We start from the raw sequence: 25,111 nt of genomic DNA on the forward strand, positions 1-25,111 counted from the left end.
ATCTGAGAGTTAGCGTGTGAATGTTTATGAAACAGGAAACAAACCCCAATGAGCATTACATTCTTATGGAGCCACAGGAGCCTCACCTTGGAACTTACTGGAAGGAAAAGACGGTTGTTTTGGATGCTATACAAAAGTATTTTATAGTATTTAAGAATACTTTATATGAATAATGAGGTATGAATAGGGTATTTTTTGTTTTGTTTTGATTTTTGTCGCCAAAAATCCCATTGTCTTTGGAGTGAGAACTAATGTTAGAAAAGCTATCACCGGTATCTAACATAAAATTAATAAAGCATGAGAAGTATCCACTTAAAACACACCAAAAGTTTGTCTTTAATTTTTGGGAAATACATTTGGTTAATAACTAAAAACCAACTTTTGGTGCTAAAGCTAGACTGAGGAGGTCTGTATACATGAAGAAAGCTGTCAGCATTCCCATTCATCTCAATGGAAGTTCATTTCCCTGCTGGTGTAAGATGTGTTTGACGTAGAAATTATGTGATCTTGCCCAGAATTCTGCATACACGTGTTTATGAGTCATGCCACCCAAGTCATAAAAGTGAGTAAGACTAATCAATGAACAGGAAAGTATGTCATAGCAATACTGATTGCTTGATGGCACCATGAGAATACAAAGTCCAAAGCCTTTCGCTTGCAACACTCATGAGCAATGCAATCAAGGGCAGTAGACAGAAAAAAAAAAAAATTTTAAATGGCAATTAAGAAGACTGTTTTTATGGTTTATGGTTATGGCCTTCACCAGTAGGGCTAAAAGGTCCATGCTAACTAGCCAAACTCAAACCCCATGACCTACCTTCTACAGATTTACAGCATGGAATGTTTTATATCATTTTTTTATTTATGCAGTACTTATTATGGCAGACATCTTGGATTTACCGGTATCTAACATAAAATTAATAAAGCATGAGAAGTATCCACTTAAAACACACCAAAGGTCTGTCTTTAATTTTTGAGAAATACATTTGGTTAATAACTAAAAACCAACGTTTGGTGCTAAAGCTAGACTGAGGAGGTCTGTATACATGAAGAAAGCTGTCAGCATTCCCATTCATCTCAATGGCAGTTCATTTCCCTGTTGGTGTAAGATGTGTTTGACGTAGAAATTATGTGATCTTGCCCAGAATTCTGCATACACTTGTTTATGAGCCATGCCACCCAAGTCATAAAAGTGAGCAAGACTAATCAATGAACAGGAAAGTATGTCATAGCAATGCTGATTGCTTGATGGCACCATGAGAAAACAAAGTCCAAAGCCTTTCGCTTGCAACACTCATGAGAAATTCAATCAAGGGCAGTAGACGGGAAAAAAAAAAATTTTAAATGGCAATTAAGAAGACTGTTTTTATGGTTTATGGTTATGGCCTTCACCAGTAGGTCCATGCTAAAGGTCCATGCTAACTAGCCAAACTCAAACCCCATGACCTACCTTCTACAGATTTACAGCAAGGAATGTTTTATATCATTTTTTATTTATGCAGTACTTATTATGGCAGACATCTTGGATTTATACTGAAGCAGAATTAAGAAATTATTTCTCTTGCAGATGCCACTGTAGAAATTTGCTCATATTACACATTTAAGCTAAGCTTTTTTAAATAAATAAATAAATGCATAGTATACACTGCTCACGACATCCCAGACAACAGTATTTTAATGATTCATAAAATATAAATTACTGTCTGACAAGCTGAGATTTCGGTATGAGGGACATTTCACTAAATGGAAATTACATCAGCTTTTGTAACTTTTAAAAATTAAACTTAATTTTGTATATTTTTTCAATACTGTATCTAAAAACACATTTTTCACTCTTTGAAATGTCCATTGGTCAATCTCAGGCACCTTTTTAATTAAGTTTTAAAGTAGGGGATGGATACATTTTCTCAGTCCTGTTACCAATAATCAAGTTTCTTTTAAAAAGCATGTTTAAAAAAGTCAAGTTATTCCTTTGTCTTACATTCACGTAAGTGTTTAGAATATCTTAAATAAATGGTTGGTAAAATGTTTGAATTAGTTATATTTGTCACAAAAAGTTCACTAAACAAGCACACATGAATATAAGGTGACTGTATATTAACATTGTTTGTTGTTTGCTTGTGCAACTAATAGAGCATTTGAACCCAGAAACTGCCCAGAAAGTAAACAGTAAATAGTAATATTCATCCAGTCATGTGATCTCAATATGGCAGCCCCCAAATGAGACAACTCACTCCACATAAGTTAAAACAGGTTGTTAATGGGTGCTCTCTTAAATCTGCCAGCAATTTGACTTGTTTTTATCCTTTAACCTACAGCAGTGATTTTATTAATATATATATATATATATATATATATATATATATATATATATATATATATATATATATAAAATTTTAAGGTTTTGTTTACTGCTAGAATATAATGCCTTTCTTTCACTGAAAACACAGAAAAATATATATTTGAGATTTTAGCTTTCCAGGTTTTGTACCTAATTTGTAAAAAGTACAGATGTGCTATGTCTAGCATGAAACTCACATTACATGGAGGAAGATATTTAACGTATAGGTCAGAGTTTCCATTACTCATCAAATAAAAAGCGCACCATGTCACGTACATACAGAAGGTGGGGTGGTCCACGCCCTAAAGGATTGCGTGGGTTAATAACGTCACGTGTTGATAAACGTGGATGATAAGCCACGCCCATACGGCGCTGCTCATTGGCTGTGAGTTCGTGTAGAGGGCGCGGTCTGTCCTGTAATCTAGGAGTGAGCGTAGTTTTGTCATTCGACGGTTTGGGAGGGTACGGAAAATCTAGAGAGAATACACAAATTGAAACCGGAGATCCAGCACACAACGCCGGCCTGCCATGACGCAAAACTCCGCTAGCAAGCTACTGAATGGAGACACCTTACACCGGGCGAAACAAGACAAGAAAGCGGGCGGAAATGGGTTCGTGAAGAACCACTGCTTGTTCCAGCAGCAGCAGAAGCGATACCGCCGCCCGGCGGAGAAGGTGAGGCCGCCTCCTGCGCTTTATACGCCCGGAAAGTGTACACACAGGGGCCGCTTAAGCTGTAGAGTTAAATTATAATAGAAGTATTTCAGTTTCGTACTGGTATTACATTGCGAGTTTGATTTCGGAAAGGACCGTTCATCTTGTTTATATTCGTGTGTAGGGAGGGGGATTGGGTGTGTATCATGGTTTCAGTATTTCATGTGTTCAAACATTGGACCGTTATATATAGCATCTTCGACATATAATTTAAATTTACGAACGGCTATTTAATGGCTTTCAGTTAATTTAAAAAATATATATTATAGACATTATTTATTAAAAATGGTCTTGCCTTTTGACATAGTTGACATTTATTTATTTATGTGTTTGTTTTACTCAGCTGCAATTGAATTATGATGGTAGAAATATGAATGATATGATGATATTAGAATTTGAGTTCATATCATGATTGACAGAATGATGCTAACTGAAGATGCAACATTTAACACCACTGCTGGAGAGCATTTGTCTAATTTTGGCACAAGCATTATAGTTATTGATATATAACCCTTGTGACAACAAGCCCATAATGGTCTCTTTATTAAAATGCCCCTTCATTTGTGACTAAATGTACTATATAGCAAATTTACTATAGCCTAAAGTGCCCTATTGCTTTTGCTTAACAGCTAGGGTACTAAATCCTATAAAATAATAATAATAATAATAATAAAGGGACAGAATATAGTTAATTAATAAATTATTAACCGAATTTGTTAAATGTCATCCTTCTGCTAAGAGAAACAGTCCCTAACTTGCGAACTGAGGCTTGTGTTTATTCTCTGTGGGTGTTGTGCATGTCTGGTGAACAGCTGTTTCATGTGGCATTGGTGACAAGAATTGTGCCATTTCAATGGTGTCAAAAATATGCATATCATAAAGACCTCATTTCAAGCCAAATAACTATTGTGAAAATATATTTTCACAATAGTGTCAAATAAAAATTACTCCTATTGCAATATAAGATTTTGGTCATATCGCCCACATATCAAATGTAAATAATTACTGATCCGTTAAACATTAATGTTTGTTCATGACTTCATAATAAAAGTTGAGGTTTTAATATAGTGCCCACTTTTAATCCTCAATGTCAAAAAAAGCATCAGCAGCCCGTGACATTGAGATGAATGGTTATGGGATCAAATGAATTGTTTGGGCTTAGCGTTTTAGTTGTCTCTGTTTGTATTGACACAAGCATGGAAAATAACAGTGCCGTGTTCTGTCATGTAACTGGAGAGTACGCTTTGTTCTTTGCAACCTGAGGACGTTTGCCCAGAGCCCTTCTGAGCTCCATTGGAGCAACAAGAACATGGGTGTGTTGTCAAGCTAGTTTTTCTTGTCCTAGCTCCTTATTATCAAAATGGACATTTGGTTTAGGTGTGCAGCAATTATAGGTTTATTTAAAATGTAAAGGTTACCTTAAATCTAACACGCTAAATGTACAAGCACAAATGCAAACCATGAAAATAGTTATTTGCCAGTATGTTGATTTATTAATACAATATATAGTATAACGTAGATATTTTCATTTCAGTAGAAATTTTTGTAAAAAGATTTTGTGTAAAAAATTATCCAAAATCAATATTTGTGCAATTACATGGCCAGTATTCAAAACTATCGCCTTAAGTCAGATTCACAACGGTTAATTTATAATAATGTTTTCTAATTTGAGTGGTTCGGGTAGGTTTTCGCGGGAAATTCGACCATGGCACTACCTCATTACGTCGAGTCTGTAAACATAAAGAAGTTGTCCGCATGTGAGGATCCTGCAGGTGGTGGATTGTTTAATTATAGCCTATTCCCACAACAGCTGGATTACATTAATTCAAAAATTATAAATGTTAAATAAATTATAAATGTTAACAACATCGATGTTGTTAACATTTATAATTTTTGAATAAAGTATAATAATAATTTGCAGGTCTTGATGTGATATGAGCTAACTGATCGTTCGATTAAATCACCATCGGTAGCGAGATTTATTGTAATGTTTTTTTCCTCAGTTGGTCAGAACAAAGCTTGGCAGACTTATTTACGTGTAGGCCTGTCGCGATAGTCGATAAATCAATTAATCGCATGATTAAAAAAAAAAAAGCTCGATAATATTTTCGGCCGCAACATTTTTTTTCGCAGTTGCACTCTTGAGGCGTCTGTCGTTGCGATATCAGTTACAACAAGGACATGATTTCCACCACCAAAAAACCCTTGCTGTAACTCTGCTACAAGTTTTATTTACAAAGAAAAGTAAAACACTGATTGGAAGCTGATTGGTTGGTTCTTGTCGCATGACCTGGTGAGCTTGCGTCATTCTGAAAAGCTGAGATGTTTTTAACTAGATGTGGAGCGGATGGTCCTTGAAAAAACGAGTTCCATTATGAGCGTGCATACTGCATTTGAAATAACAAACTTGAGCACAAAAAAGACGTGATATGTGAACGGCCCCTTCATCGATCAAAATGTTTACTTTAGGTTAATGGTTAAACGGTCAATATGAGCATCCCTAACTAGCCGTTAATGCGCCTCTAACCGGCTTTACTGACGAGATGCGCATAACTCTAAGAACGACAATATTATCGTTTATCGCGATTTTTGGGAGAATTTATCATCCAGCAAAATTTGTTATTGTGACAGGCCATTTACGTGTTCAAATGGCAATATATGGTGAAAATTTTTATTTAGGTCATATATTCCAAGACGTAGGCTAGAATCTGTGATTAATAAATACATTGAATATCCACACTAGTGCGGTGACTGATAGCTATACATTCACTTCACAACAGATTCATCAGCACTGGATCACAACCCACGCTTGGAATATAATTACGCATGGAACTGCAATTCCAGGTTTTCAAACATAGATGGCTTCTAAGAGGACAGACTGCAGCTTTGTTTTGTTTTTTTGAGAATCAGGTTGAACAATTTCAGTTTCAGTTAATCGATTCAAAACTGATTTTGAATAATTTGTTTTTCTCAAAAATGGGTTTCGTCATTTACTAAAATGCTTTGGTAAAATGTATTTTTATTTAAATATTGCTGTTAATTACCATATATTGTCATTTAATATTTGTTTATATATTTTTTTATTTTATATTAAAAAAAATGAAAAAAAAGATTTGAGTGTACGTATTCCCAAATGTGTACAATTTCCATTCCCAAATCAGAATAGAAAAGATCTGTTAGTAGAAAAGACACTAAGGAGAAAAAATACAAAACATTTTTGGACCACTCTTGCCTATTTTCTAAATATAGCCTTTTTCTGTGAGAAAAAAAAAAAAAAAGTGCATTAACATAGGGATATACCGGTCTAATGTATATCATCTAAATATCTTATTGACATCCCTACTGTAAGGAGTTTTAGTATTTTGAGTTAATATTTCCAGTCTTTATTAAAAGAAGGTTTGTCTGCCTTGTTTCAGGAAGGAATTATGACTGAGTTAGAAACTGAACAAATATAAGATTTTCCTGTATTTAGCAATGGGGGTTTCCCGCAAAGTCTTTCACACTTAGTTCTGCCACAAACTGTGTTAACCCTGACTTAACTGAGCTTTACGTAAGAAGGCTGATTCAGGGATCTGCAACAGTGGGATCAAGCCATTCCTTACCGGAAGGGCAGATTATAGAGTGGATGCAGCTGAGAGAAGCACGAGTTTGATCACATGCTGCTGTTAAGCAGTGTGAGTATGAAGGCAAACTCTGCTTCAGTTGCTTGACTGGAGTAGTAAATGAAATTCTGCTCTTCTGAACATCTCTGGTGTCTGTAACCTCATGTTTAAAGCTGTGAGCAGTTTCAGTCCCAACTACAGTTTTACATTTTCCATAGAGAATGTGAGTATGGCTTGCTGGCTACCAGTGTATTGTTATGCAGTTGATAAAATGTTCAGGGTGGTGTTAGATAGTTGCTTTTGGCCCAACTTAAAAGAGCCCATCCCTAAACTTCATAATTATTCTAGTCCCTATATTCTTTCAGTGCTCCACCTGTACTGAGATGATTTGTCTTTAATCTAGTTTGGACAAAATCATTCTACTGTTATCTGTTTTTTATAAGACTAACTGTACAATTTTTTTTTTTTATGCTGTTGACGTTTGCTTTGGTTTTGTTTATGAGGTGCATACATTTTTCAATGTGGATTCTCTTCATATATTTCTTTCCCTCACAGAGCCATCATGCTTCACTTTATAAAAAACCATTTGTGGAGTCGTTTGAGGAGACGCCTCTGCTGGTTGCCGTCCTCACCTACATGGGCTATGGCATCCTTACCATTTTTGGCTATCTGCGAGATTTCCTGAGGGACTGGAAGTTTGAGAAGTGTCATCTGGCCAGAGAGAGGGAAGAACAGAAGGTACGGTTATAACGTATTTGTTGTGCTTGCCTCACTTTCATTTAATGCTGCCCGATGTAATGTATTTCAGTTTTCATATAATCTTCAAGACAATAATCTTTGGTCCGTGTGAATTGAATGCTTTAAACTTTAAACTCGTGATTTCAGCTATTAGCAGCTCTACAGAAGATAGCCGGTGTGTTTTTTAGCTCGAGTCAGTTTAATGTTGATTCAGTCAGTCAGGGGTCAGTTCTCCTCTAGCAAATGGGCAAACACGGAGTGGTTTATTATTCCAGGCTGCATCACAGCAAGTCATATTTGTGCATTGATGTTATTCAAATGTAATTTTATTATATGTTCTGTTCCCAGGATTTTGTTCCACTGTACCAGGACTTTGAGAACTTCTACACCAGGAATCTGTACATGAGGATCAGAGACAACTGGAACAGGCCCATTCGCAGCGTCCCTGGAGCCAAGATGGACCTTGTGGAGCGGGCCACACCTGACTACAACTGGACCTTTGAGTGAGTGATACGTTGCCATATCCAGATATCTGTTTTGACTGATATCCCAACTAATCAACAGGGTTTTGTCTCATACTCAAACCCTGTTAACAGAAAGCCTGATATCCAAACTAGTCAGCAACTTATTTTTCCATCAGTCCAAGAGACAGGGAAAATTAGAAACTGAAATTAATTACAGGATGGTATTTTCAAATATAAGTACAATGCAGAAACATGCATATAGACACACTAAGTGAATTGTATCAAATAATAATTTAAAAGTACATAGTATTTAAGGACAAGTCTGAAAATGATATAAAGTGATTCAAATGAGTATACAAACTACCTGTCAGAAGTTTGGATTTTTTAATTATAAGATAATATATTTTTAATTATAATATGGCTACTGAAAACAGAAAGTGATTTTAGATTGCAATAATAATTTTATTTTATTTAAGGCGTCCTTGTTACATGTTACAATTACTTACTGTTATAATAACAGTTAATTATGAATAATTAAATGCAAGTTACCCTAAACCAATCCCAAATCCTAACCCTAACCTTATAGTAAGTATATGTAGTTAATTAATATCACTCAGTACTTGTATAATTATATTGTAACAAGGACACCTTAAAAGGTTCAAAAACCTTAAAACAAATTTACTATTCCAAACTTTTTAGAGGCTGTATATTCTCTTTTTTTGAAGGTAATGCATGTCATTTTTATTAGTATTATTATTTTTGAGATTCTCAGGTTATTCCTTGTTTATTTTTTCCATTGCTCTTTCTTGCAGACACACAGGAAAGGTTCTGAAAGATGTTATCAATATGGGCTCGTATAACTACCTAGGCTTTGCTGAGAATACCGGCACATGTGCTGATGCTGCCTCTGAGTGTACTGTGAAATACGGCATGGGGGTGTGCAGCACCAGGCAAGAGCTAGGTAATAAATACTCACTCTCTCAGGCTTTACAGCCACTACTTCTCATATGACACTTTTGGGGTAGGTTTTAATAGATTTTAAAGGACCATATATTTGGTCCTCATAAGTCCTCTTCTAAAATTAATCAAAATTTTGACCTTATGATAATTTTCCACCCTCTCACTGACACATAGAAGAATATTTATTCATATATTCAGTTCTTATTGAGTCATTCATCCCATCAGGTGAGGATTTGCTTTTATGGTAGAAAAGAAATGTGCTTCACTATGCAAAACTTATTTCTTATCTAATTTTTATCATTGTGTCCCTGGAGTGGGATGTTTACATAAAGGCAACACAAAAAGGAGGAAACAGGTCTTTTATGATACCAATCTGGTTTTACATCATAAAGATATTTGCTCTCTTGCAGGAAACCTTGACAAGCATGAAGAGCTGGAGAAGCTGACGGCCAGGTTTTTAGGGGTGGAGTCATCCATGGTCTTTGGAATGGGCTTCGCTACAAATTCCATGAATATTCCTGCGCTCATGGGAAAAGTACGTTGTTTTACTATGAACAAAAACATTAAGTCAAATGGAATGCTAAGAATTTCCTTTCTAAATCAAAGCCAAGTAAAGTGGCAAAGAAAATTGTGGATCGGGAGTTCTGTTTTTGTTCTTTTATGGAAATACTTCCAATGATCATAGATTTCTTTGGCTCACACAGCAAATTTGTCATAACTCAGTCACATAACATGTTATTGAAAGCACACACCTAAGAATGTATGCACACATTCCTGTTTTCATTCACAACAGATTTGATTACTTTTGAGGAATCTCAACTTTTCCCCCACAAACAGAATTAAATACTGTTTCCCTACCTTGAAATCCTGGTAAAATCAGGGCAAAAGATGCTTTAATGGTCGTTGAAGTAGAGGTCGACCGATTGATCGGTTTTGCCAATTAATCGGCACCGATAATTGATTGCTGGAACTATGGACTATCTGCAAAAATCCATGCCGATAGTTTTCTGCGTTGCGTCCATTGCTGGAGTGGCTGAGAAGCTCCACTGTCATTAGACAGAACAAGATTGGCCTCTAGAGGCAGCACTGACACCACATGCTGTTTGCTTTGATACGTGACACTGCTCACTGCACAGAGCGGAGACTTCAAATGTGGATTTAGTATACTATAGTGCATGTTTTCATATCATACCTACGTCATTACTTTAACAAGATGTTGAATTAGTGGAGAAAGATCAGCAGTTTGCTTTCAAGGCTGAGAGGACACAAACATTAGTATAACCTCAAGCAGTTAAAAGAATGTAATCAAAACATGTCTTCCCCCTAATTATCATCATCACCCCATCCCTTAATCGCCAGCCTTCACCAGGCTCCCGACAGGAGAGGGTGTGTGGAAGAGGAGGGGCGCAGAAACTGGCAGGTCTGGTGGCATGTGACCACCAGACTCCGCCCCCTTCCTGAATACTGCCCTTCCTTCACAATTCCCCGTCACAGTGAGGACACCAAATGTCTGTCGTTGGCCACACTGACCCAAATGTTTAATGTCCTGATTGTCACCATCTATTTGCATTCGTTTATATTCAGCTGGTGGTCACATCTCAATGCATTTGTTAGCCAGAGAAGCTGCAGATTTACAGCTGTGATGTAAGAAAGCAAACTGACATGTTTTGACATTTGAAATCTTGCTTTTGTATCGTTTCAACTCTTTAGTTAACAGGTTTAGTAATATTTTATATGCATTCTCGATTTTCATTAAATTAACCTACGAGTGTATTTCTCTTAGGGCTGTCTGATCTTAAGTGATGAGCTCAATCATGCGTCTCTGGTTCTGGGTGCCCGTCTCTCTGGCGCTACCATCCGTGTATATAAACACAACAGTAAGTTCATGCTCCACAGTGAAAAGAAAAATGCTCACAACCAGTTAGATAATATTTGATGGTTAATATACAGGATTGTGGACCAATGGGAGTTCACAGTGTGTGGCTCAGACATAGAAACTCCCTCATTACTGAACGCCACTTGTTTGCTGAATATATCGTGTGTGTGATCAATGTAACTGAATTGGTATTTCGCCACAAAAATGTAATGTATGTGAACCTCAGAGATATCTTAGGCCATACTTTTTAAAACCTGCTCACTAAGAACAGCATTCGTGAAAACATAGTAAGATGCCTGCTCATTTCTAACCCTTACTCTCAGATATGCAGAGTCTGGAGAAGTTGCTTCGGGATGCTCTCATACACGGCCAACCTAGAACCCACCGGCCCTGGAAGAAGATCCTCATCCTCGTTGAGGGAATTTACAGGTATAGCATCCATCTTTATCTTCCTTCTTCACTCTGTATACTTGTCTTTTCAGACTTGAGCAGAAACCTGATGTGTTTTGTGCAAAGCATATGCAAATGGAGGCTGGTTTGCATACCCTTTTTCTGGCTTGGATGAAGGTCATTTCATTCTTTATGACATTATCCATAAAGTGGCAATAATAATAATAATAATAATAATAATAATAATAATAATAATAATAATAGCATGTTTTTCACATGTACATGCATTGTAATGCCAGAGTAGGATAGGATGTAGGATTTATTTAACATTTTCAAATAAAAATGGAAAAGCAATATCAAGTCCTTTATGGGAATGCATTAATAGTACACCTGCATTCTTCTTTTTAGCATGGAGGGCTCAATCGTGCGACTTCCTGAGATCATTGCCCTAAAGAAGAAATACAAAGCCTACCTGTACCTGGATGAGGCCCACAGCATAGGGGCACTAGGACCAAGAGGCAGAGGTGTAGTGGACTACTTTGGCCTGGATCCATGTGATGTTGACATCATGATGGGCACTTTCACCAAGAGCTTTGGTGCAGCTGGAGGATACATCGGAGGAAAGAAGGTTTGCAATCAATTCTGCAGTCAATGGCGTATTACATTATATTACTACACACACAAACAATCAATAATCAAACATGCTGGTTCGAGTCTGGACTGCAGCCTGTCATTTCCAACTCTCTCCCCTAATTCCAGTATGTAATAATAATAATATAGTGACTCCTCCAAAAAATGTGCTTCTCAATATTACATATGCTTATAATTCAGAATTGCAGTATATATTTTTCTTAAGTAGCAATTCTTATGTAATATTTTTGATGCATAATTTTGTTTGAATGAATGAATGAATTATATTTATTTATCTATTTTAAAGGAGCTGGTTGATTACCTCCGCTTACATTCTCACAGTGCAGTTTATGCTACCTCAATGTCCCCGCCCATCACCCAGCAGATTATCACTTCAATGAAGTGCATCATGGGAGAGGATGGCACCACATTAGGTGAGTTTAGAATTTTAATCTGGATCAGTTCTAATAAAGATTACTTGGGTGGAATAATATTTGGGTGAATTTTATTCGAAATATTATTTGTATCCAATATCCAATACAGTAGTAATATACACTGCCTGACCAAAAAAAAAAAAATCATAATTTGGATTTAAATTAGCAAATACTGAATTTTCTAGGATTGCATCATTATTGCATTGATTAATATGTTTCATATGTTTCTGGCATGTTATATGTTTGGCAACAATTATTTTAACCCAAACTTATGCATTGTTTAGCTAGAACAAGATCCTAGGCAAAAATATATAAATGGATCGAAATAAATGTTGTGAAGTTACATAACTTTGTCAAAAAAATGCCACAATGAAAGCATAATATTATTAAATCTAATGGCAGTCCAATAAAATATTAGAGTGTGTGACTTTGTTTTGGTAAGGCAGTGTAACGTCTTCTCCAGCACATCCCAAAGACTTTCAGTAGCGTTAAGGTCAGGACTATGTAAATTAAATATTTACATTTATTGAAATTCATTTTAATTACATAGGCCTCTATTACATTTAATTACATTCTAATATTATGTATTATTATATAATGATGACTTTATTTTCTACATTTTTGCTTGCATCAAACTTGTGTCTTTCCACAAAAATAGAATATTTAATATACCAATAAATTAGACCTACATCATTTTTTACTGCATTTCATCTTATATCTTCCTTACAAAAAAACACAAACATGCACATTGTTAAAAAACACAAATTCAGTTATTGCTTGTACTATATTTTGCAGTAATATTTTTTTTCTCGCAAATGTGAGCTGTTGACAATGCAGTACGGTGTTTTGGAGCAAAAATGTTTGTGGTTATGCAAGAACTTTTATCCTTTTTGTGAACAGTGGTTGAGTCCGCAAGGTGTTTTAATTTTCATTCAGTCAACTGACATTCGCATGTCAATGTTTTCAATAGTAGTACTATAATTACTGTATTTTCCAGACTATAGGTCACACTTTTTTTCATAAGTATGGCTGGTCCTGCGTCTTATAGTCAGGTGCAACTTATTTATCAAAATTAATTTGACATGAACCAAGAGAAATGAACCAAGAGATAACATTACCGTCTCCAGCCGCGAGAGGGCGCTCTATGCTGCTCCGTGCTCCTGTAGCCTACCACTGAGCAGCATAGAGCGCCCTTTCGTGGCTGTAGACGGTAATGATATCTCTTGGTTCTTAAATCTAAATAAATGCGACTTATAGTCCAGTGCGACTTGTGTTTTTTTCCTCATCATGAAGTATTTTTGGACTGATGCGACTTATACTCAGGTGCGAGTCCGAAAAATACGGTATCAACGTTACACCACGTAAAACACTACATAGATATAGGTATGTTGACTGATAATACTATAACATTGCACTAAATGGATCGCGGGTATGGTACAGCGAAATCTACGCACTTTGAATTTGATCCCAGCATGATGAGGTCAGTGAGGTAACAAAGGTTCGTTTTCACAGGTCACGTGACAGTCTCATTTCAAGCAGTGCTCCGAAACACTGTTTCAAAGCATTAGTGTGTCAAAAACTCGAAACGTGTGTCGACACTAGGGGTCAATCTACCCATCCCTACATAGTATATAAAGGTCTTAAAGTAGACATTGTCATAATTCATCAACTCGAGCTAATAAGAAATCACTTGGAATAAATGTGTGCTATTCATTGATTGAGAATCACTTGGAAGCAAGTCTGAACTAAGCACTGTTGAGCCTGTTGGACCAGTCTATTGCTGCATCCCAAAACTGAAAAATTTGGAGGACGCATTCCAAGATGGGGAGGCATCAAGGCACGTCAGAATTCAATGTTAGCTTCAGTTCCTGTCTCCTGAGATGCCTTCACCTGGCTGATTTTTGAAGGCAGCATAGATGTATCCTTCACTGTCTTTGATATCCCACAATCCTGTGCGTTCCATTCTGTGACAGTTAAGCTTAAAAATAAAGATGGCACCTGAAAGTTGCGGTCGGTGGTCAGTTTGTGTGTAAATGTATGTTTTTGATCAACGTTTTCCACTTTTTATGTCATTTCTATCGTCGTCAATTATTTCTTACTTAATCGATTCAAGATTCAAGATTTTTATTCATCACATACACAATTATATATAGCATATATAACCAGCAGTGAAATGTGAGTAGAATGGTTTCATTATTTTGGCCAGTGAAAAAAAAAAGTGGATTAAAAATAATAAAAGCAAAAATGTTTCTCCATACCTGGGCGGCCGTTAATATCCCTGGGTGGCTCGCCCAAGTAAAGTATGTGTGGGAAGCGCTTACATTGGTATGTCATCAGACATTGTTGTTCGAGAAATAAAAAGCTACGCATTGCATCAGTTAGGGTTAAAAGAATTGATTGCATGCCAGAAACATATTATTCACGGCAATTGCATTTCTGTCCTTAGACTCTTTAGTATTGCTTATTTAAATCCAGAGGGCGACTTCTTATTTTTGGCCAGGCAGTGTAGTAATACTGTATTTGTACATAAAAAATTGTGTAATGTTAAAAAGAGCCACAAGATGGAAGCAATTCGTAGATTACGGTTGTTAAATGACAAATTGTGGTTATTTAATTATAATATAACAAATATTGCATATTGTAAGCTGTACTTTGACTTCCATACTGTTCACCTTTGTATATTACACAAAACTTTGACCTGGCATGCAGGTGGAAGCTTGTGAACAAAACACTTGTTGAGGCCAAATATATACTCCTCACAAGTATGCAAATTGACATAAAAGTGCTTGGCCAACGCATTGCAAGCACTCATCACGAATTCTGTAGTGGTAACAAACTTCTGTAACCATCCAGTGTCTGCGCTATTAAACGTGATGTCGTTATTCATTAAACTAGATCTAATCCGTTCCACCATCTGAAAGAAAAGATTATAGAAATCATTGCATATGTTGCGTATTGAACTTTGTTCTGATATATTTGGAGATGCAGTTGAATCTGAGATCAAGCATTTGTGTCGGTGTACTCAAATTCCTTGAACTGCAAGAATATTCCCAGTGTTGAAAAGTGTTAATTATCAGCAGTTACACAATCTCTGAGTTTGTTTGGGAAAAGTAAACTCGATGACTCAGCGATTGGTTACACATACCGTTTCACCCCTGATTGATTTAGCAGGGCGTTCACTTGGAAAACCACATCTATATTCCAGACACACACGCACAATGCATCTGGAAACTCTTCGAGCCCTTCTGAGCCTTTAGAGTGAGAAACGAAGGCCGTAAGTTACTCTCTGTAGGATAACGGATGCTGACGGACCTTGAAGATGTAATGAGCTCCTTCACCATTAGGCTCTCAAATGTATAAGAGAGGATTTATGCTATATTTATGTTATAGAAACGTCTCAACTTGAGCTGATTTCTGTAGCTTAACTTTTAGAGCAAAGCACTAGAAACACCAAAGTCATGGGATCAATTCCCAGGGAACACAAATACAAGATAAAATGTTTAAGTTTGAATATAACCTTTTCTTTGCAGCACGTTAATAAAAAATATTGATGCTTATTCTTCTTCATCGTTATTATACAAATATGCTAATTAGTTATCAGTGGCTTGGCACGGGGCATTCTGTATGGCTGATGTATCCGTTTAATTTAACTTTAATTTTAGGCTACATGTTTTAAATAATTTTATATTTAACATTTGTTTATGTCCAGGCATTTAGTGTTAAACTGTTGGTCTTTAAAATAAACCGCAGACCTTGGGGCTAATAGCGATGTATGACTGATGTGTCCGAATATATATGAACTAGCCATTTAAAATATTTTATAATTAACATTTTATTTTATCAGTATGTTTGAAAGTATATTATTTAGATTATTGAAAATATCGTGTATCGGCGATCTCACAGGCTGGCAATATGACAATATGAAAAATGACAAAATCGCACTAGTTTGGACGCCATATTGAATTTAACAAAGATAATTCTGTGAGGGATAGACATATTTTTACATCTCATGCACTGCATAAATGTCCTAGATCACATATTTTATAGAATCCCAACTTTCCAAAGTGTTTTGGAGTTTCTGTCTGCTAAAAGTTAAGTTTTTTTCCAAAAGATGTTTCACCACCTGAACGATTGGTATGTTGTTAAACAACGGTACAATACATTACATGCATTGTGCTTTTTCCATCAAAACCTTGTTTTCATAAATTAGCACTACCCTGACTAAGGTCTATTGGTTCTCTTAGCAGCATGAAACAACATTTTATTTATTCAAATTGTGAATATGATTATTTATACCCAGAAAGGAAGCAAATAGGGCTTAATAGAGGTCCGTCACTGTTCAGCGCAAGTTCACAGAGTTTTACACTCTCATGAAAAACTGTTGTAATTAACCGATACATTTTTTGTGCCCCTGATTCAATAAAATTGAGTATCTGCTGATACCGAGTCCTGATTTGATACTTTTATATTTCCAATGTTTGTTGCACAATTCAATTACATTAAAGTTATTAAAATCAATGCAATGTTTACGAAGTTGTGCAGAGAGTAAAAGAAATATATGTGTGAGTGTATTCTAAACATTGTAAACAAACTGGTCACAATTATTAATATGGGACTACTGATATAAACTTATTTTATTTTATACTGTATGTACAATAAGCAGAATATTTGCAAAATAGAGGGGAAAAGTAAGCAATACATTTACTTTACTCACTGGTTCTCACACACATACATTTTTGAACAACTTCTTTTCCTTTTAATGGCGGTTTAAAGGTGCATACCGCCTCCTACTGCAAGACACCATCATGACAGCTGATGTGAAATGAGGATCAGGCTTAGGAGAGCAAAGACCAACCAGTTAAAAAATGCTTGATCGATCCGGATCGTTGAGATTTGCTTGGGGCATCCCAAAGCAGCCTACTACACTGAATTGTAACTTTCTTATTTACATCTTGTCTACACTTTGTTGTTTGACTCTGTCATGAAAGTGGCTGAACAAATCCGTTTTGAGCAGATTTCTTCCGCACACAGATTGAGTTAAGCATCTTTGGCTGTGGGTCAACACTACAAAAACACATTGTAAATAGTCGTCTTTGTTATGGGAGTAAATCTAATGCTGTAATCACCACTTTTCATTATTAGGCAATCACAATATTTTTTCCCATCAATTGCACAACCCTAGTTGCACAGTTAATGCGCAACACTAGAAGAACTTCCTAGTACACGCACAATGTAGTAACATTAGACGTGGCAAACCTGTTCATGATATCACTGCACAGCAACCACAGAGAACAACAATAAAAGAAATCATAATTGTGTTTTCAGATGTCAGAGAAAAAACGCTTCTTGAACATGAAAGGCAGGACTTGATTTTGTACATGAGGAATTGATCGGACTGGGGATTGGGGCCCAAACTCAGAATTTATTTACCTTTATTTCTTTATTCATATAGCTCTAGAATACAGATTGTTTCAAGGAAAAAATTATTCAGTGATTCAAACATAATTCAGTTCTGCTGTAAAGTGGCTCTATAAAGACAATAGATATCTGAGGTCAATTGCTGTGATGGTTTCATCTGAGTGATAGGATGCTTAAGGGCAGGGACTTTTTTTTTCCAAGGCTGAGCACTTTGAAATGTAACAGCATACTTCTCTTTATTAACAAGCAGCACAATTTGAGATATGATTCATGTCCATACAATAAACCGTGTGGGATGCATTTTTGTTAACTTATTTGAAGTATGAGCAATAGTAAGCATTAAGCCAAGCAAAAACCATTAATGAATAAATAGCAAGGACACACTGTTTTGGAAAGGGTAATAAGCTGGTTTGCAGGGCTGACTGTGATTTTCATATTTTGTCTTTTATGCAGGTCAGGAAAGACTCCGTCAGCTGTCAGAAAACACAACCTATTTTCGCAAGAGATTACATGAGATGGGCTTTATCATCTATGGGAACAATGACTCCCCTGTTGTACCCTTGATGCTCTACATGCCAGCTAAAATCGGGTCAGTCTCACTCACAGTTTAACTGAATCATGACTATTCTATTTGATGATATGCTCACCAGACGATTTTTTTAGTTTGATGATGATTTAAAAAATAACGACTTGATTTAGCAGACTTTTGATTGTTTTGATGAATGTATTTATTCTGTATTCTGTTGTTTAGAGCATTTGGGCGGGAGATGCTGAAGAGGAACATTGGGACAGTGGTGGTTGGGTTCCCTGCTACACCCATCATTGAGTCCCGAGCTCGTTTCTGTGTTTCTGCCGCCCACACAAGAGAGATGCTCGACACCGTACGTATCACATGAACACTAGTAAAATAATCATTGCAGAAAAAAAATTGACGACAAATTTATTTTATTATTTATTTTTGTCTTATATTTTGATTTTGGGGTAAATTAGTACTCCGTACAGAAGCCCATTTCCGCTGCTGAATAAAAAAAGATTTTAAAAGGTAATTGGGACTTTTCATCTCACAATTCAGATTATTTTTTTTATTTTTTTTTTGGTTCACAATTGTAACTTTTTTTTTATGAATTGTGGGAAGTCGCAATTGCATGTTATGAAGTCAGAATTGTGAGATATAAACATGCAGTTGCGGGTTATAAAGTCTAAATATTAACTTGCAATTAAAAAAATAAAAAAATCTTGCAATTGTGAGTTTACATCTCACAGTTCTGACTTTTTCTCAGACCTTCCAGATACAAAGTCGCAATTGTATGTTATAAAGTCAGGATTATGAGATAAACTTGCAATTGCTAGTTATAAAGTTTGTATCCGACAAATCTGACTTTTTTTTCCTCCAGATTGTAAGATATAAACTTACACTTGCGAGTTATCAAGTCCAATTCTGAGGAAAAAAAGACCGTTTCCTTACAATTGCGAGATAATATCACACAGTTCTGACTTTACATCTCTGAATTCTGACTTTGTCACTTGCCATTGCGAGTTTTTTATCATGTAATAAAAAAAAAGACAGAATTCTGAAATAAAAATTTGCGATTTACCTTTTTTTTTAAATGTTTTTATTAAGTGGCGGAAACATGCTTCCATATCTCTGAGATGTTTCATGAGCTTCACCAATACGTCTATTTGTGTATTAGGCAAAAGGTGCAAAGGAGAGGTAAAATATAAAAACCAATCGTTAACATATTTTTTAAACTTCCAAACTAGTTCTAAACTTTACCTAATTACCTCTTGTGGGTACCTTTATGCAACATCTGACCTCACAGTGAATGTTTCCAAACCACAAGAAGCAGCAGAGACAAAAATCTGTGTTCCTACACAGTTATTCATCCATGAATCTCTGACTTACCTCAAAGTCAACTAGAGTACATGAACATTAAAGGAATAATTCATTCCAAAAAATAAGCATCCTGTCATCCTTTAGCAGTTACTTAACACCATGTTCTACCTAGAGATCGACCGATATGGGTTTTTCTATAGCCGATGCCGATGTTTAGAGTTCAGGGTCAGCCGATGGCCGATATGTGCTGCCGATTTTTAGGGCTGATATCTTGAAGTTTTGCCCTTCATTTGCATGCTAAAATGTCACACTAATAATAAGTGGATGCACAACATTTCTAAACTTATCATCATTTATTGAGCACTGACTTGAACCATCTCTCGAATCTTAATTTTGTGCACTGCACGGTATTAAAATAAAAAATCTATCCAAAGTTAACCAAACAAAATCAATAAACTTACCAAGTATTAAATATATAAAACAGGTTTTATATATATATATATATATATATATATATATATATATATATATATATATATATATATATATATATATATATATATATATACACACACACACACACACACACACACACAAGTAAATCATTTACATAAAAGTTTTAGAGCATTTATCAAGTAGATTTTTTCAAGTTTGTTGAAACATAAATGTAAACTTAAATATACATTTAAATAAATACAATTTTAGAAATAAAAATCAATTAAATTGAAAAATATAAAAAATAAATATATAAAAAATAAATAATAGTAGTGCTGCAAACACACTAGCAACCAGCAACATTTGTGTTTGGTATAAATGACACAGAACATCTAAAGTGCATTCTAATTTCAAAATTACATCCCAGTCTGTTCATTATTAAAATAAAGTACAGTCAACCAAACATTTAAAAGGTTACACTGGTCAGTTTAAAGAGACCGTGGCTGTTATGCCAAGGAGGTTTTTGCTCATGTGAAGAGATGATCTTTTCCGTCTACATTAAATAAATAAAATATATTATAGTTTAACATTCAGATACATTGCGAATATGGAAACATTTGGATATGTTTAGAAGAAGCCAAAATGCGCGGGCCGTTCACTTTTTTTTTTTTTCATATATCAATCCACGGGTCACGTGTGTGTCGAACCGAAGATATTGATCCGAACGGATCACGGATCATCATTGATCCGTTGCACAACCATCCGTTGTCATTTGAAAACACTGCAGTTGCGTTTTAAAATACAACAACGAGCACCACGAAACCATTTAAAGAGACTCATTCAGCGGTCTCCTTGACGAGAAACAGTCAACAAAATAAAATAATCTCCAACGTATGGCGCGCTCTCTTCATTTTATCAAATAATCATAATCACATCTATTCATTTTACAGTCCTGCTACTAGCATTTTATTAAGACTAAAACCCCTTTAATTCGGGTGAGAAAGCTTTTTTTCCAAGTGGCTTTTGCACATAATAATAATGCCGCTGCAGACGCATTTTGCAGCATTAAGGTTATTAATTGATCATTAATTTAAACGACAATCGATCATGGAAATTATCGAATATTGACATCCCTAAATAGAAACGAGTTGGATGGAAACCTGGTTATTGTCTGCATCAAACCATGCTTCCGAACAAATGTCATTCACCGTTCTGGGCAGCTCCAGCACAGCTGTCTCTCCAAGCACTGTGCTGTATTTGAGCGGCGGAGTAACGTCAGAGACAGTTTACTTTGGTAACGTCACGCTGCAGTGTTTGTTAGAGCTGCCAACTTCTCCACCCCATTTAGAGTGAAATTCTCTGACTACCTTTATCTCCCAGGACTGTTGTTGAATCTTCCAAAAGTTTTGGCTTTGGGTGCTTCACATGAGGCAGCAGCAGCGCACCAATAACATGGGGCTGCCCGCCGACGTGCCTGACTTTAAATCGGCGCTACTAAACACGGATATCGGCCGATGCCGATATATAAAAAAAAAAGACAAATATCGGCCCGATATATCGGCCGAGCGATATATCGGTCGACCTCTAGTTCTACCAAACGCACCATATTATTCCTCAACCAAACCTTTATTCAAGTGTTAATAACCCCTGTGTTTCTTCTTGACTCTTTCAGGCTTTAAATGCCATCAGTGAAGTTGGAGATCTACTCCAGCTGAAATACTCCAGAAAAAACAGACATGGGAGTGAAGGAACTGACTGTTTTTCATTCCTGGAGAGCCACCAGGACTAGCACTTTCTCACGATGGACTGATTGTGTCTTTCTTCCACACCAGAGCGATTTATGTCATACTAAAGCATCATTTTCATGTTGATTCATTTCAGCGGAGACACATTGAAGCCCACCAACTGACCAAATTTCAAGTCTTACCTTTGGGTTAAGTGAGCAATATTCATTTCACTGTGCAATATCAACCGTAGTAAAGACTCCACATCACTGTGTTCAGCATCAGAAATGACACAGGATAAAAGTTAATGCCGTAGTGTTAGGGCTAATTTATCCTTCTACACAGTCTGAAACAAATGAGTACACAAAATTATTTTCTGATATTTTATACAAATATGATGTGTTTCTGTCTTGTTTTCTATTAAAATGTTAAATAAGATGAATTTACTCAGGGTTAAGTTTAGATAATAGTCTTTTTACACCATTTGCAAACAAAGTTTATAATAAATTTAGTACAATTTAGTAAGATTTATGCTTAAAACAAAAAGAAAAGAAAAAAAATACACCAATGGAGGACAATAAACTTAATTCAATATATATATATACATATTGTCTGAGAAGTCTTATTATATTATATTTTTACTGTCAAACCAGTAAAACTTTAAGCCAAATTTAAGAATATTTAGATTTTTAATACAAAACAAGACAGAAATCCTGATTAAGAATATGATTTTTTTTTTAAGTATACAAAAAATAGTGACACCCACCCCCCGGCATTTATATAAATAAATCTACTTATGAAGGACCGAAATTATTATAAACAGTTAATAAGAATGTGACTTCATATCCATATATCTAAAAATATATTGACATGTATTTATTAATGTACATTGCAGTGTGTCTGCATTTAACATATCACATACTAGCTTTGCGTAGGTCCACAAATCTTCAAATGTCAAATGTCTTTGTATTTATTTTTTTCACAATGCAAATATCACCAAGTTGGTAAATTAGCGATGTCTTCACTGGTCCAAAAGGAATATTAACAACATTCTGTTTTTGTTTCATCGGAACATTCTAGTATGGAAAATTCTGATGATGTTTCCTGTATTTTGATTTGAGTTGTGGTACTTTCCACAAATAGGATACAGTTTGGTGTCCTTTTTTATTTTTATTTAGTTTAGTAAGCACTAGAGAAACAAAGCCCATTAATTAACCCATACATCTCCAAACATTATTTGGACAATTTTTCGTTTAATTTAAGATTTATTGATGAATAGAAAAAAATTACAATCACATAAATCCTGGGTCTGTTAAACTGTATGTACACATGTCCCACATTTTGGTAATGAAATTTAAAAAAACGAAAAACCTCATAAACATAACCTTCAGAAAATGTCAACTAAATGTTATATTTTATGCACTCACCATCTGTTTAAAATGCACTTTTTACTCAGAATTTCAGGACTTCATGTGTACTCTATTTTTGGAAGGTGCCTTTATGTCTTGAATGTCTGTTACTTGATGAAAGTTTGCATATCTCACAACTAGGCATGTTATCTACACTTATTTAACTTTCGATGTCTTAGACAGGGCATTTCACAAAGGCAGAAATCTTTCAGAGAGCCAACTGAAATAGACTGACATAGTTCATTCATCGTTTCATTCTCTGTCTGCTGTTAACAGACAGCAGGGGGAAATGTTTGTTGCCTTTTGTATTGTTATATAGTTGCTTTTGATTTGCTCCTTTTAAGAGAAATCTCTTTTGTTTTTTGAATTTGTGTTCTTCTATCAAAAGTGCTAAATACGGGTCACTGATATATGATATGAAATGAGCTCTTGTTTGTATGTATGATGATGTGGCTCACGAATGCCTGTCGGATGTACATTTATTTTCCTCAATTTTTTTTTTTTCTCCATTCCCTGTTGTGTTTTTTGAGTCTTGTTCTTAATCGGAAAGGCAGCTCTGAATATGTCTCTGAAAGCAGATATATGTAAGTGGGACTATATGAACTTTGAGCTACTAATGACTGTTAAGAGATGCAGATATGACGTCGGCACACTGGCTTTACGCAGCCTGTATAAATGCAAGTAATGCCACAGAGCTGCATTTGACTGAAACCAAAGGGCATTCCACAGTTTTTGTTTGTTTGTTTCTTATATATTTTGAGTTGCATTTTTCATCAGATATGCATACTCTAACACATTTGTCACACTCCTCCATGCAAGAAACTGAAATTCACTGAATGTGACTGATCATTTGTTTCTGAAGATAATTAAATAACTTCTATTGAATATTGTTTTCTCCAGAATCCTGGTCATTGTAATCATCAAATCTCAAATCTTGCTCTTACGGTCTGTTTTTATAAATAAAGACCAATATTTTACTCAATAGTCATATTCAGACTGTACAGCATTTGTGTAAGGTATAATGTATATTCAGTGAAAAGTTTCAAGTTTAGTTAAATGTATTTCACCTAAATAAATTCCACCTACTTTAGTTGAAAAACTTAAGTTCAGCTGCTGCCTTAAATGTTTGAGTATAATCAAATTGGCAAGTTAAGTCATTTTGAATTAAATTATATTAAACTGCATATAACATTTTTAGAAATGAAAGTTGAAATTTGTTAAATTATTTTAATGAGTCAAAGTAATGGAAAAGAAATTGTACCGTGACTAAAAGGTGATAGTCAGTTTCACCCAAAAATGAATTTTGTCATAATTTACTCACCCTCATGTTGTTCCAAACCCGTACGACCTTCGTTCATCTTCGAAACACAAATTAAGATATCGTTGATGAAATCCGAGAGCTGTCTGACCCTGTATAGACTGCAAGAGAACCACCACATTTAAGTCCCAGAAAAGTAGCAAGGAAATAGTTAAATCCAAGTGACATCAGTGGTTCAATTATATTTTTATGAAGCTACGAGAAAAAAATTTTTGCCCGCAAAGAAAACAAAAATAACAACAACGTAATGGTACTCTTGTGAATGGTGGCGGACACTGACAAGGAGGGAATTGTTGAATAAAGTTTCCTTTCTGGCCCTGGGAACATTTCAGTTCCATTGTTGACCCCATTTGGGGTCAGAAAGCTCTTGGATTTCATCAAAAATATCTTAATTTGTGTTTAGAATATGAACAAAGGTCGAATAGGTTTGGAACGCCATGAGGATGATTAATTAATGACAGAATTTTCATTTTGGGGTGAACTAACCCTTTAATATAATTTTTACAGTGTGTGAAGAATGATATGAAGGATGAAACCAGAACAATTAAAAAACTGCCTGAATGTTATATGCACTATAGAAACAATAAATATGTCACATATTTATGGCTGATTCATACTGGACCTTGATATTAATTATTTAAAAATGCTCTTACAGCTGTGAAATTTTGTGAATTTCTTAAAATTTCAGTTCATTCAAATTGTATTTTCTTAAATTCAAGAGTTAACCATCCAGCATCCTCTTCGCCAGCTTGATTGAAGTTCAATTTAAACTTAGGAAATGAACTGGAATTAAAACAACTGAAAGTGAATTGAGTTCTGAATGG

At 35.4% G+C, this 25,111-nt stretch overlaps 1 protein-coding gene across 1 annotated transcript; it reads left to right on the forward strand.

The window, feature by feature from the left end:
* The first annotated feature begins 2,755 nt into the window (after positions 1-2,755).
* LOC113063413 (serine palmitoyltransferase 2-like) lies at positions 2,756-23,854 on the forward strand. Its single transcript, XM_026233779.1, has 12 exons — positions 2,756-3,016; positions 7,213-7,395; positions 7,744-7,898; positions 8,672-8,820; positions 9,230-9,354; positions 10,603-10,696; positions 11,019-11,124; positions 11,494-11,713; positions 12,023-12,149; positions 18,021-18,156; positions 18,319-18,448; positions 21,509-23,854. The coding sequence occupies exons 1-12, from the start codon at positions 2,870-2,872 to the stop codon at positions 21,623-21,625; spliced, it is 1,689 nt and encodes a 562-aa protein (XP_026089564.1). The 5' UTR covers positions 2,756-2,869; the 3' UTR covers positions 21,626-23,854.
* The last annotated feature ends 1,257 nt before the right edge of the window (positions 23,855-25,111 follow it).

Source organism: Carassius auratus, chromosome 45, assembly GCF_003368295.1.
Source record: "Carassius auratus strain Wakin chromosome 45, ASM336829v1, whole genome shotgun sequence".
In the NCBI taxonomy this organism is placed as follows: Eukaryota; Metazoa; Chordata; class Actinopteri; order Cypriniformes; family Cyprinidae; genus Carassius; species Carassius auratus.

Excerpts from the sequence above, each read along its gene's own strand:
- LOC113063413 (XM_026233779.1), top strand. The coding sequence starts at position 2,870 with ATGACGCAAAACTCCGCTAGCAAGCTACTGAATGGAGACACCTTACAC. Across the intron at positions 8,821-9,229 it reads CAGCACCAGGCAAGAGCTAG|GAAACCTTGACAAGCATGAA; the intron begins GTAATAAATACT and ends GCTCTCTTGCAG. Across the intron at positions 11,714-12,022 it reads GATACATCGGAGGAAAGAAG|GAGCTGGTTGATTACCTCCG; the intron begins GTTTGCAATCAA and ends TCTATTTTAAAG.